Source organism: Heptranchias perlo, chromosome 21 (genome assembly GCF_035084215.1).
Source record: "Heptranchias perlo isolate sHepPer1 chromosome 21, sHepPer1.hap1, whole genome shotgun sequence".
Lineage (NCBI taxonomy): Eukaryota > Metazoa > Chordata > Chondrichthyes > Hexanchiformes > Hexanchidae > Heptranchias > Heptranchias perlo.
In genome coordinates this window covers 34,549,065-34,564,001 of record NC_090345.1, presented here as the reverse complement: position 1 = coordinate 34,564,001, position 14,937 = coordinate 34,549,065, and the positions used below count along the sequence as shown (strand labels likewise).

The 14,937-nt window shown below is 40.1% G+C and overlaps 1 protein-coding gene across 5 annotated transcripts in view; it reads left to right on the top strand.

Annotated features, from left to right (window-relative positions):
* Window positions 1–14,937, top strand: part of cpeb3 (cytoplasmic polyadenylation element binding protein 3) — a 105,518-nt gene that overhangs the window by 27,075 nt on the left and 63,506 nt on the right. For all 5 annotated transcript variants that reach the window (XM_068002441.1, XM_068002444.1, XM_068002442.1 and 2 more), the window contains exons 3-4: window positions 1,009–1,168; window positions 11,185–11,244. In XM_068002441.1, coding sequence (XP_067858542.1) covers window positions 1,009–1,168; window positions 11,185–11,244 — 220 coding nt within the window. The remainder of the gene's footprint in view (window positions 1–1,008; window positions 1,169–11,184; window positions 11,245–14,937) is intronic.

The following is a 14,937-nucleotide window of genomic DNA, read 5'->3' as shown; positions in this document are numbered from 1 at the left end:
ATCGTAGTATGAAATTGATTTGAGTTTTTCCAAATTAGCTGAAAACAAGCTGCAGTATCAATTTTTCAGGTGAAGTTTCAGATGGACAGCAAAAGTTGGAGATAGCTAGCCAACCAGGTATACAAGCAAGAGTGATGGTATCTTCCCTCAGCCTAAACATGGAAATGCTGAAATTATTTATAGTGAACAGACAACATGTTGAATGACGCTCTTAGCTTCAGCGATACACATACAGGATCATTTTAACATTCTCAGCATAAGCTACCTTATGATATTTACTGTATTTAGCATTTATGTAATTCGTGTAATTGAGGCAATCATTATTGGTCTCTAATAAGTTTACTCTGAGATTTGAAGGGCCATTATAGATCTTGTCTTCACTTTTGTATTTACAGGCGATGAGTACGGTCAGGGGTGTTATGTTTTTGGAATTTCATTACACTCTTATTTTTTGATATTCCAGAGTTCGGACTACTTTTTGTGGGTTAGTTTACGGCCTAACTCTTTCTGAAAGCTACAGTCAGACACTGATTTTGTTAAGATAGGCTGATGAGTACCTTCCAAAAATGACCTGGTCCCAATGAATTTAATTAATAGCCAGTCAAAATACAGTTGATCAAATCACACAGAATATCTATATTTGATTTGAATTGCAAGTGAATTGGCTCTTTCTTTCCTTGAACAACAACTGATTCAGCAACAATTCTATGGAAATTGAATAGAACATTCTTGTGGGAGTGAAGCTAGCTTTTAACCCCTTTATGTACCATGACAATTGATGAAACCGATACCAAACCAAATCTTTGAGAAATAAAAGCATTTTTGTCTGTCATTGGGAAGTTCAGAAATTGTCAACAAGAGAGTAAATAACGCTGAAGTTTGAGTCCGTTGAAACATGCTAATTGAAGCATGCAATCTCTCATTCATCGCAGTAAGTTTATATGGATGTATTCAAAATTACTCGAGACCAACAAGTTCCTCCAACAGTCTCTCTCTTTTCTCTTACAGGACCGGAATCGGCCCTATGATGCATTTAACTTGCACTCTTTGGAGAATTCTTTAATGGATATTATGAGGAGTGACCATGAGCCTCTGAAAGGTAAACACTACCCTCCCAGTGGCCCACCAATGACTATCGCCGATATAATGTGGAGGAATCACTTTGCAGGTTAGGAATATTCCTACATCCCTAAATACTCTCTCTAAAATTTAAGTGATGCTTCAATTTTGTAATTTAAAATTATATTTTTGGTAGATTGTCTAAATTTGTAATCACAATGAATTACGGTTTGTTTCACTTGCAAAATCTTGCATGTTTCTAATTGCAAAATGGCAGATTTTACAGAAGACTTTTGAGAATATCTCCATGGATGCTAAAATATCTTAAGCAATTAAAGTATATATAAGTTTTTTATGAAGTGGATGTTTTTGTGTTTTGACAAAATGCCCGTTCGAAAGCAACTATTAGAAATTCACTTATTTGACTATAGGAATTAAATCCACAAAGTTCTTTCATTTATTTTCTAGATTTTTGGTTCATTTGATCAGTGAGAGGAAGGATCCAAATGTACATCAATTTTCTTTTAAATGCTGCATATCTTTTTTAAGCCCACTTTGTCTCTAAGACTATTTTAAAAATGTTTTGTGAACAATAGAATTTCATCTGCAATATTTCTAGTTTTCATTTTGCCTTTGATCTTATTTTTTTCTTTGCTTCATAATCATATTAGTCATAGATGTCTCTTGGCTTTTGAATGCAAAAATATATTTTTCCCCTAAGCTACAACAGTAAATACACTTCAAAAGTGCTTCATTGGCTGTGAAGCACTTTGGAATATGTCGAGGTAATAAAAGGCACAATATAAATGCCAGTTTTTTCCCCCATTTTCTCAGGAAGTGCTTAGTAACATTCTTACATTTTGTTATAAATCTATGTATACCACCACTTTTTCTAGGTTTAAGTTTCTGGAATGCAATTCCTAAAATTCAGTGATTTTATTTGAGTAAGGACTGATGTTTCGGTTGAGATTTAAGGAAACCTCATTGTGCAGATGATTTTTATTTATTTAAAACGTAAACATCGTGGATAAGTTTTCGAATTTTCACCAAAAGTAATTGATTTTTGATCTGCCACATGCATTCAGTTCACAGCAAATAGCCTTTAATTTGACTTGACTATTAGTACAGGTTAAAGATTTATGCATTGTGTAGTTGGGGGTAAAACATAGTAATTAGTTGTCTTACTATCATATCTTTTCTACTGGTGAAATTGGTCTCATTCCCAAACTGTAAGTGTTGAACTATGAACATCATGGAGAACTTCAGAGTATGGAGGAACTTGCTTACAGCAAATACAAAATCCAGAAATTGTGATTTATTTTCAGTCAAGATCTGTGATTCCAGTTTCAAAAAAAATGCAATGAATAATGAATGACCAGTATAAATAATAGTGTTTTTAGGGTAGAAAGTCTTCATGTGAGGTTGCAAGCCTGTTGAAAGATAAGTTGTGCAGTGTCGAAGGTAGGACTCGGGAGAGGACAAATAGTAGGGTGAAATATGGTCAGTTATTAAAAGGATAATGATAGAATGGATGAATTAATCTAGATTAACAATATTACAGTAAGAATTGACTTTAGACTGTCGTTGCAACTCTTCACTCAATTAGGGACAATATCAGGGGATTACTTGGTCAAGGGAGGGGAAGATCCAATGACAGTTACTTTTAAAAGAATTTCTACAGGCCTATGGTAAGCATTGATGGTTCTCAGGTGAACGACTGTATGGAACACTGAATTGAAGTAAAGCATTGCTGTTCTGGGGAAGTACAACTAATGGCACATGGCTTACCTTAGTCATATCTTCCACCATTACTTACACTGTGGTATTAATGATACTGATGTCAAATTCTGCAGCCTAAAACAGCCCACCTCTCTGCTTGATTGTAATTCCTGAAATTGGAATCATAAATTTCATTATTTATGCCTGGTTCAGGAATTCTGTTTAATTGGAGTGAATAGAAAGTGATGTTCTATGTTGGAATTTTGTCCTTGAGACCATACATATCGTGGAGCTAGGAATGATTAGAAAGGGATTTGGTTACTGAAATAACACTGACTGAAGAAAATTATTGATCCATTAGTTACAAGAAATCATAAAAATACCTCAACCAAATTTTTTTTAATAAATATGCAGCCTTGACTTCTCCAACATTGTACTGAGTTGCCACGTTATTTCCACTCTACACAAACTCCAATTTGTCAAACTCGATTGGCCACATCTTATTCCATACTAGGTTCCCCTCACTATTGCCCTTGTCCTTGCTGACCTCCAGTGGCTACCTGTCCCCCAGGGTGTTAATTTCAAAATTCTAGCCCTCATTTACATATCCTCAAATGACCTCATTGCATCCTACTCTGCAACATCCTGTCGCCGTATGTCCCAGCTTGCACCCTCTGCCTTGCAGACTCTGGCCTGTTTTCATTCTTTCATCCCAGCATTGGTAGTTGATCGTTCAGCCATCACACCCCTGCACCCTGGAATTTTCTACCTAACCCCGTGAATCTTACTGCAATTCTCCCCAGCTTTAAAGAAAGGAAAAAAAAACCTTGCATTTATGTAGTGCCTTTCACGACCTCAAGATGTCCCAAAGTGTTTTACAGCCAATGAAGTACTTTGAAGTGTAGTCACTGATGTAATTCAGGGAAACGTAGTAGCCAATTTAAACACAGCAAGGTTCCATACACAGCGATGCGATAATGACCAGATAATCTGTTTCATTGATGTTGGTTGAGGGATGAATATTGGCTTTGAATAGTGCCATGGGAATGTTTACATCCACCTGAGAGGGCAGACAAGGGGGGTCATTTTAACCCTCAAGAATGAATGGGTGGTAAAAATTTTTGAATTCTTCAGCGGGACCGTGTCCTGGCTCCAGCTTCCGAGTTTAACCCTAGGGTGGATGCGTGTGCGCAACAGAAACCCAAAAGTCCCGTCCCCACTTAAAGGGGCAATGTGCCTCATTGCGATAGTTGAGGCACTTAATTTTTTGTGTATCAAAAATGGAAAACGAGTTCAACCATACGGGGAGCGGGCAGGAAATTGGACATGAATTTAGATTTGAGATTAGGATCAGATCAGCCATGATCTTAATTGAATGGCGGAGCAGGCTCGAGGGGCCGATTGGCCTACTCCTGCTCCTATTTCTTATGTTCTTATACCTGTTTGGGTTTCACATCGCTTCTGATTTAGGTTAGGTGAAAGCAAGCGAGAAGGGCCAGATCCATGAGGTGAGTGCCTTTATTGCGCTGCTTGTGGACCAGGATGAGTAAAAGTGCTTCATCCAGGTCCAACAAGCTCAACTGGCGTGATCGGGCCTCCCGATGATGGATGGACCACCCCGCCATTCTACAGTTGGAGAATGACTTCTCTGACTTGTGTTCCACTGATTTGGCTACATAGTTTAGCATTCAGTTTCCTTTGTTTGCTCTGCATTAGTTGGATGTTTTGAGCATTGAGTCCACGAAGATGCTTGGGTCGCTTTTAACTTTATTTTTAGCTATTTTAGCAGCATTCTGAAGTGCTTTATGCTTGTCAGTATTAAATTGCATCTGTCATTGTTCTGCCCACTTACATATTTTGCCCAACTCATTTTGTATTTCCTATGCTGCCTTCTCAAAAGCACCTGGTTCTTCTAATTGGTATCACCTGCAAGGCATTCGAGCATTGTCTACATTCCTAACATTCACCCAGATCTTGGTATGATCTGCAAATTCAAGCCCCCAACACCTACATCTAGATCATGAATAAAAGTAGTAAAGAGCAACGGTCCAAACATTGATCCCTGACCAATCTGATTTGAATTTCTGAATCTAAACTGTAGTGGTCCCAGCACTGATTCCTGGGTACTTCATCCATCACTCTAGCCTGCAGTTGTCCACCATTTGGCCATTTTTTAAAATGCATTTCCAAAGTTCACCCTGAATCGCTCTCTGGATTGAGCTTAGTTAGTAGCCATTTGTGTGCAACTTTGTCAAATTGTTTTTTGGAAGCCTAGATACACCGGGTCATAACACTTTCCACAGTCCATTTGGGATATCTCTTAGTCAAAGAATGTAAGTTGCTACTACCATCTTCTTTACTATCTCCTCCCACCCCCCTCACCACCACCACTATAAGCTCCCTAACATTGCTTGGTTGGTTATGTAAATAGATGTGGGCTGCACCAAGTGACCTCACAATGTAATATGCAGTGAGTGAGTATGTACAATATGGGAATGGGAGCTATCTGTTTAACTTCCATTACTTGATCAATGCACAATTACTACTACTTGCATTCATATAGCACCTTCAACATCGAAAATATCTGAAACCTTTTTACAAGTGGAGGTGGGGGAGAGAAAAATAAAGGGACTGATGCTAAGCCACGGTGGGAGAGTTAGGAGAGGTGGTCGAAAGCTTGGTCAAAAAGATGGGTTTTGAAGTTTTTTTTATATATATGGTGGAGAAACCAGAGGAACTTGGGGAGAGAATTCCAGAAAATAGGGCAGAGGCCAGCACTGGTGGGATGAAGGGACAGTCGGATGCAAGTAACTTTGCAAAAAACATAGCTTTAATGGACTAACCTATTGAACAACTGAGCAGCATGTGAAATTAAAAATAAGCACTGTATTGTAAAATTAACTTGTTAATCCACTTGAAGTGTTTTGTAAGAGCTATTAAGGATGCTTTTATACTGCCTTCACTAATTTGTTCAGAGTGCTTTGGAGAAAAATCCCATTTCCTGTTGCGGTTTTACAAGTCACTTTGGATTAGCAGATTTGAGAGTTTCAGTATTAGATATTTAGTCCATGGCACACAAGGCAAATTGTAAGCCTGAAAACTATCAAGGTTTGGTGGGCAACCTACTTCTGATGGAATTCAGTAGGGTTTGTGAGTGTAAGGCTGTGGTGAATCAAACATGCGTGAGTTGAGGTTACAGACTCTCTTTCTGGATATTGCAGTTGTAAAGTGCAGACCATCTAAATCTAATGTAAAGGGGATGGAGGTTCTGTGTCAAAGGTCTCTGCCCCTTTTTCCTGTACCTTTCTCTCGGGAAATCTGCATTCCCTGGGTGCAAGTCACAGGTTAAATCGGGTCCTTGCCTCAGAACTGTTGATATGGGGGAATAGGAGAATATTATAATCAATAAAATTGATGATTTGGAACATAAATCCATTTAAACACGTGAAGCTATGTGAGATGCATAAAATAGCTTATGTTTTCAAACCAAAATGAGTAATAGTTGAGAGATCTTTGTGTCCTTTTAATACAATCAATAATTTAAAATGCCTTCTATGTTCTAACTACACTTTAACAAAACTGACTAAGTATCTTGCCATCAAGCTTTATATTCCTATTTTTAAATTGGCCAACTGAACACCATCCACTTAGTTTTTAATCTATTGTGCAAGTAGGAATTGCATCTGCTGATGCTTGTTGATTCATTAATATCTACTTGTGACTTCAAAGTTAAACACTGTTGCATTTCAGGCTTTCTTTCAATACTTTTACCTTGTGACTGACCCTCCTGCAAACTGAAACCTGCATGCTTCTGTGTGTTATGAGTGGGATTGTGTACCATGGGGGCTGGCAGTTGTCCCCAGTTATGGTATAATGTACAGGAGACCTCACAGGATGCCCACTACATTCTCTTGCCTACTCCAAAATTCAACAAACAGCATGTTCTCAGACCCATTGCATTCAGGCTGATACTAATAATCAGATTTATTTACAAGTTGGATGATACACAGAAGCAGAAATGCACAGCAAAAAACTAGTAGTATAATAGTTGATGTACACAATACTGTTCAAGAAGAGTGTCCAAAATCTTCATATTGCTTTTTAGTGGCTTTTAAATCTCTGGTACAATCTTGCTTAAGAGATGACTCGATGGAGCACTCTTAGCTGCCTCATATGGTGGCAGTGCAAAGCGGAGATCAGGGGACTGTGGCACTGCTCCTCAGTTCTTTGTTAAAGGAAGATGCTTTGATAATCAAACAAATTATTTTCAGTGGTCAGACAATTGAGATATTAACTTTATAATATTTAAGTAGATAAGGTATAAACAGCAATCTTCTGGTCTTTTGCTTTTGACACTTGACCACAATTGAAACAACATCTTCCAGTTCTCACATATGTCAATGTTTTTAAACAATGCACAGTCTGACTGCCCGTAGAACAAAGCCTCCTTGATGGTTATTCCATTAAAGATAATATTCTTTGTCTACGTCCCCCACTCTACAGATATGCGTGCATTATTTTATTTAAAAATAAAAACAGAAAATGCTGGAAAAGCTCAGCATGTGAGGCAGCATCTGTGGGGAAGAAACAGAGTTAACATTTCAGGTCGAAGACCTTTCATCAGAACTGGAAGATGTTAAGGAGTTAAAGTTTTTTAAGCATGTTAAGGAGTTAAGTTTTTTACAGAGCCAGGGAAGGAAAGAACAAAAGGGAAGGTCTGTGATGGGGTAGAGGGCAAGAGTAATTAAATGACAAAAGGGATGATGGTGCAAGGCAAGGAAGGTGGTAATGGGACAAGTTAAGAAACAAAATATTGGTTTAGAGTAAGGAATCTTACAACACCAGGTTATAGTCCAACAATTTTATTTTAAAATCACAAGCTTTCGCAGATTATCTCCTTCGTCAGACGAGTGAGTGAATAAGAGGTTCTCAAATCGCATATCTTATATTAGGCTGGGACACCATCACACCAATCAAAGGTGTCATTGGTGTTCAGACAGGTTAGCCACGGAAAACAGTAGGTCCCAGTATGCTGAATACACATTGTGTCAAATTACACAGACAGACAGACAGGCACACAGACAGACAGGCACCTTTTTTTTCCCTTGCTGGTGGGGTTACGTGTAGCGTGACATGAACCCAAGATCCCGGTTGAGGCCGTCCTCATTGGTGCGGAACTTGGCTATCAATTTCTGCTCGACGATTTTGCGTTGTCGTGTGTCTCGAAGGCCGCCTTGGAGAACGCTTACCCGAAGATCGGTGGCTGAATGTCCTTGACTGCTAAAGTGTTCCCCGACTGGGAGGGAACCCTCCTGTCTGGCGATTGTTGCGCGGTGTCCGTTCATCCGTTGTAGCAGTGTCTGCATGGTCTCGCCAATGTACCATGCTCCGGGGCATCCTTTCCTGCAATGTATGAGGTAGACAACGTTGGCCGAGTCACAGGAGTATGAACCATGTACCTGGTGGGTGGTGTCCTCTCGTGTGATGGTGGTATCCGTGTCGATGATCTGGCATGTCTTGCAGAGGTTGCCGTGGCAGGGTTGTGTGGTGTCGTGGACGCTGTTCTCCTGAAAGCTGGACTTGTCGATCGACAGTTCCGACGGGCCACAGCGCAGAATCGCATAGACCTCCTCAGAAGACAAACACGGGACGCAACCAACAGAGTACCCTTCGTCGTCCAGTACTTCCCCGGAGCGGAGAAACTACGCCATGTTCTCCGCAGCCTTGAACATGTCATCGATGACGACTAACACCTCGCTAAGGCCATCCCCACGCCTCCACTACTCGCCTCCAAACAGCCACCCAACCTCAAACAGACCATCGTTCGCAGCAAATTACCCAGCTTTCAGGAGAACAGCGTCCACGACACCACACAACCCTGCCACGGCAACCTCTGCAAGACATGCCACATCATCGACACAGATACCACCATCACACGAGAGGACACCACCCACCAGGTACATGGTTCATACTCCTGTGACTCGGCCAACGTTGTCTACCTCATACGTTGCAGGAAAGGATGCCCCGGAGCATGGTACATTGGCGAGACCATGCAGACACTGCGACAACGGATGAACGGACACCGCGCAACAATCGCCAGACAGGAGGGTTCCCTCCCAGTCGGGGAACACTTTAGCAGTCAAGGACATTCAGCCACCGATCTTTGGGTAAGCGTTCTCCAAGGCGGCCTTCGAGACACACGACAACGCAAAATCGTCGAGCAGAAATTGATAGCCAACTTCCGCACCCATGAGGATGGCCTCAACCGGGATCTTGGGTTCATGTCACGCTACATGTAACCCCACCAGTAAGGGAAAAAAAAGTTATCTGTTTTTAATATTCTCTCTCTCTCTGCGCCTTTTGGGTCTCTTTCTCTCTGTGTGTAATTTGACACAATGTGTATTCAGCATACTGGGACCTACTGTTTTCCGTGGCTAACCTGTCTGAACACCAACAACGCCTTTTGATTGGTGTGATGGTGTCCCAGCCTAATATAAGATATGCGATTTGAGAACCTTTCACTCACTCACCCGACGAAGGAGATAATCTCCGAAAGCTTGTGATTTTAAAATAAAATTGTTGGACTATAACCTGGTGTTGTAAGATTCCTTACATTTGTCCACCCCAGTCCATCACCGGCATCTCCACATCTTGGTTTAGAGTAGCTGTGAATGGCAACAGCAGAACCATTATCAGCACTTGCTATCCGAAAAAATGGGAGCAGTGATTATGATCTGAAGTTATTGAAATCAATGTTGAGTCCGGAAGGTTGTAAAGTGCCTAAACGAAAGATGAGGTGCTGTTCCTTGAACTTACGTTGAGCTTCATTGGAACAGTATAAGAGGCCAGAACAGAGAGGTGGGAGTGGGACAGGGAATTAAAATGGCCAGTGACCGGCAGGTCAGGGTCACCATTGCGGACAGAATGGAGGTGTTCAGCAAAGCGATCACCCAGTCTGTGTTTAGTCTCCCCATTGTAGAGGAGACTGCATCATGTGCAGTGGATACAGTATACTAAATTGAAAGAAGTACAAGTAAACCACTGTTTCACTTGGAAGGAGTGTTTGGGGCCCTGGACGGTGGGAAGGGAGGTGAAGGGGCAGGTGTTGCATCTCCTGCGCTCGCATGGGAAGGTGCCGTGGGGAGGAGAGCGGGTGTTTGGGGTGATGGAAGAGTGGACCAGGGTGTCGCGGAGGGAGCAGTCCTTTTGGAATGCTGAAAGGGGAGGGGAAGATGTGTTTGGTGGTGGGATCGCGTTGGAGGTGGCGGAAATGACAGAGGATGATACATTGAATGTGGAGGCTGGTGGGGTGGAAGGTGAGGACAAGGGGGACCATATCATGGTCCTGGGAGGGAATGGAAGGGGTGAGGGCAGAAATGCGGGAAATAGGACGGACACGGTCCATGGCTCTATACTTGCTTAAAATCTTTAACATCTTCCAATTCTGATGAAAGGTCTTAGACCTGAAATGTTAACTCTGTTTCTTTCTCCACAGATGCTGCCTCACTTGCTGAGTTTTTCCAGCATTTTCTGTTTTTATTTCAGATTTCCAGCATCTGCAGTGTATTGCTTTTGATTGTATTTTTAAAAAAATAATTACCAAGCACACTTTGACCTAACCAGTTTGCATGTAGGCAATGGCACTGACAAAAAAGGCTGGCCACTTCTTGTTGAAACAGGATATATTTGGACAGTTCTGTATATTGGCAGAAACAAAGCTATTTAAAGACATTATAAAAATTCCCTATTTGGTGCAGGTCAAAAACTGCTTCTGTCTCGTACTGCAATAGATTCTGTAAATAATTCACTGTTGAAAGTTATGGTTGTTTTTACTTTGTGACATTTTAGCTGTTTTTTGGATTGTTATTTGCTGAAGGCTCTGTAGGATTATTAAGTTTTTTAGGGTTTTTGACAATTCTGGTTAGTTATAACTAAAGAAACTATTAGATGAACAATATTCTGTATCCTAAATTAGATTACATTCTGTAGATGGAGATATTTTATCTAAACTTTTTAATACATTGGTGTTATATAATTTAAGATAATGCCCCTCCTCATCCTAGCTACATTCAATTTGTAAAAACAGTAATTTTAATGATGGGTTAAGGTTATTAAATAGGCTTTTTAGGGCATGTAATTGAATTATGATATGAATTTAATGGAGGGAGGGAAGTGTTTTTTTTATTTGTCGTAACTATCCTGTTTTTCAGTTTAGGTTAAATGTAGCAGTTATTTAATAGAATGTGCTTCAGGATAATTGATACATTTCTCTTAGAAACTTGGATTCATTTATGTAGTTATTTTTATTTGTGTAGTGAAACCCATGATGGTTTAAGTTACTTAAGTTTGAAAAAGAACTGTCAGAAATGCACTAGCAATTCTTTCAGTCGCTATTTTATTTTACAGGACGCTTGGGCCTTAATTTCCCTCACCCAGGAACAGATAACCTTGTGGCACTAAATAATAGTAAGTACCATTATACTTTCATGTAATAATTGCTTGTGTTTGAAAGTTTTTCCCAATTTGGGACACTAATGGAAAGACTTTCTCCATTTTGTTCCATTGTTTCCATTGTGATATGCAGCAGTTTCAAGTTAACTTTACTTGAAGGTTTAAAACAATCTAAACAGTAAACCAGATAATCTTTTTGGCAGAGTTTTTATTCATTGTCGGCATTGGTAGATGCTGTAGTGTTTAGCCCTTGGATTTATTTTAACTCATGCAATTGTTGCATCACATGACAAGTGATAAATTGAGCTGGTTTAACTCAAAATTACCTGGGAGATTAATTTTGATGTGGAATAAATGCAACATGCTGTTCTGAATTATATGTTCAGTTCATATCAGTTGAATAATACAGCACTGTATATTGTGGATGTGAATAAGAAGCAGGATTTGCTCTGGTCATGTAAGTTCCTTGTGACTGTTTGGCTTTCAACTCAGGGTTTACTAATCTGCAGTGTTTCATCTATAAGTCTATACTTTTGTTGATTAATAGCCTACACCACTCCCTTATTCTTTGAACAAGAATTCTTGTTAACTTGTTCAACCTCCTTTTTATATAATAAATAGCTTGTCATCCAAAGAAGGGTGGTGGTTGGGGGAGGGGTGGAAGAAAGACTTGAACACCACCCATGTAAGAGTCTTCAAGTTTATAACCTTAAAATCAGAGCCAGGCCATACAGGAGGGAAGTTAGGAAACACTTCTTCACGCAAAGGTGGGTAGAAGCGTGAAACACTCCCACAAAAAGCAGTGGATGCCAGCTTAATTAATAATTTTAAATCTGAGATCGATAGATTTTTGCTAGCCAAGGATATTAAGGGATATGGAGCCAAGACGGGTAAATGGAGTTAGGAATCAGATCAGCCATGATCTCATTGAATGGCGGAATAGGCTTAAGGGGCTGAATGGCCTACTCCTGTTCTTATGTTCACAGTGGTCTTCCTCACAGTGTGTATGCATGTGTACGTATGTGTACTTTATACTTTATTATGGAAGCATATGTGCTTTTTCTTCATTAATTGGTAGAACTTTTATTAAAACATCAGAAAAGGCTATACAAAATTATTAACCAGACCTTTCACATTTGATTGGGCCCTCTTGGGTGTGTGTTTCTTTCGCTCTTTCAAGCTATTTTTTGTGACGTTTTTAGATACAAGAATAACTATATTAATGAGTTTTGAACTTAAAAAAACATTGTCTTCTTGTGGCCTCAGATCGCACTTTATTTTGTGTTTAATGGTTTCAACACTTCAGTCAACGACTCGAAGAAACATGGTCAAGTCATGTTCTGGCTCAAGATCCTCCAGAGATCGTAGGAGTATGAAGTCTTAGGCCTCTTGTTCTTGCACTAATCACAACAGAGAAAATATCAAGAAAATAAATGAATGTGTCAGCCAATGCACTCTCCCCAGCAGAAACACGAAATCAAGACTAGTCTTGGTGACTGTACAAGCATGACTGATACTGTAATCAATGCTGCATTGGCCATCGTACCAGTGCTGATTAACTAGCCTTTTATTCCGTGAAAGGCTGAGCGCCATCCTGGGCCAACAGCAATCCCGATTGATATCTGTCCCACAACGGGTGAATTGTTCTCTGAGGAGATGACACAAAAAAAGTTTCAAAACACTCCCTGGCCACGAGAGGTTTAGGTTTGCTTGTGGCAGAACCTGTGCAGTTCCTAGTCATATTAACAACATGTACTCTTAGCATTGATTAAGGTTCCCATCAGGACATCATCTATTCTTTCTGTGGTCCATAAACTTATTAAGTTAGTCTTGGTCAGTGATTTATGTGAAACTGAAACAGCCAAACCTGATTTTTTGGAGAGCAAGGAGACTAAGGGAGAGGTGGTAGAGGCAATCCCTTTTCAGTCCCTGTCTACTAAATTGCATTTTGCTTAATTGCTCTTAATTGGCTTTGAATATCCCAGTGAGCACTGTTGCTGAGCTGGATGGACCGTCCTAATTCTCAGGTTTTCCTTTCACCAATATTGGTGCTCATTCAGAACACTTTGGAGAATTTAATGACATTTACCTCAAAACTTTGCTTCATTCTTAACCTGGTTGAAAATTTCAGGTTCCCCTTTGTCCTCACATCATTTCACTAGAACGTCCCTTTATGCAGAAGATTCTATTGAAAGAATAGTTAGAGACCATGTTAAACTTAAATAAAGTCTCCAATGGCAATTTCCAGTAGAGCTCCAAAGGCAGCCTATCTTCTATTTAGACACCCATTCTTCTTCCATTCTGATGGAAATTGATTTTTTTTTAAAGCAGAGGGCTTTTCATCTATTGTCCTCTATAGTGGTCAATGGGGCTACTCTCTCTTTATTGATGAATGGATGGTGGAGCAAGGGAAATTATTCATGGAGGTTTACCCCCTTTGCTTCACACAGATGCATGAGATTCAAGAGGTTAATTCTCTCTGGACAGTTGCAAAGGTGATCATAACAAGGTAATTTGATCCAGACAATGTGTGTGGATTGTAAAAGAAAGGGAAGTTTTCAATCCATCTTGCAGCCCTGTATATGGAGTTCTTTTTTGAGGAAAAATCTTAAAATGACAACACTTCCATTGATAATTCAGATTATATTCCATGAAGTCTGGCAGTTGTAGAACTCCTGCACTTCAATATAGGAATTACAGGACCCCACAGAATGTGCTGCTTCCACAATGAGCCTCAAGTAATGCATCAATCGAGTCCTCCCATTCCGTCTCATGCTAGGAATCAGTCTTAAAGTCCTTGTTCATAATGTCATTCCCCCACCATCTCTTTGCCCCACCATTGGTGACTGTGTCTTTGCCACCTAAGCCCCATGCTCTGGAATTCTCTCCTTATACCCCACTGCTTTGCTACCTCCCTCTCCACCTTTAAGGACTTCATAAAAATCTACCTGTTCGATCAAGCTTTTGGTCACCCCTCCTAATATCTCGTTCTCTGGCTCAGTGTCCATTTCTGCCTGATTGTGCCTCTGTGAAGTGCCTTGGGACGTTTTTCTACATTAAAGGCCCTATATAAAAGCAAGTTGTCTTTGTTGTTATCATCACCCTTTCTCGGACTATGACATTTATACATCTCCCCTTAACTACAAGATTGGCTCATCAGCACTCCTGAAGATATTTAACATTTCTTGGTCCAGCAAATTCTGAACATATTAGGGAAGTTAGGATTCATCAAGGCAAAAAAATGCCTAATAAATCCACCCATTTGTAAGGGTGCCAAACAATTTTGGGCAGAGCCTTCCTACGTTCAGCTCACTTCATTTCAGGATGAAGCAGCTTAAATGCATTTTCTTTCAAAAGTTGAGAGAACCAAGATTCAGTTGTAGTTCTACTTGTAGATTCTGGGGTTGAAATCAGAAATCCTTAATCAGGATGCCAGATTCAGGCTGCTTCATGAGACCATTCCAACTAAACCTTCTCGCGTATTGTTCCCAGAGGCATCTCCATCATTGCAGAAGATTGAGATCAAGTGAGAGGAAGTGGTGGTATGCAGTCAAATAAAATCGACCAACATCGTATAAATGTAGGAATATCTCCCCCACTTTTTAAGAAAGAAAACCATATGCAGGACGTCAAGTAGAAGAACAAGGACAGTTCTTCATCTATTTACTGTTTTTATGTCGCTGTGCTTTATTGACTAGATTGGATGCC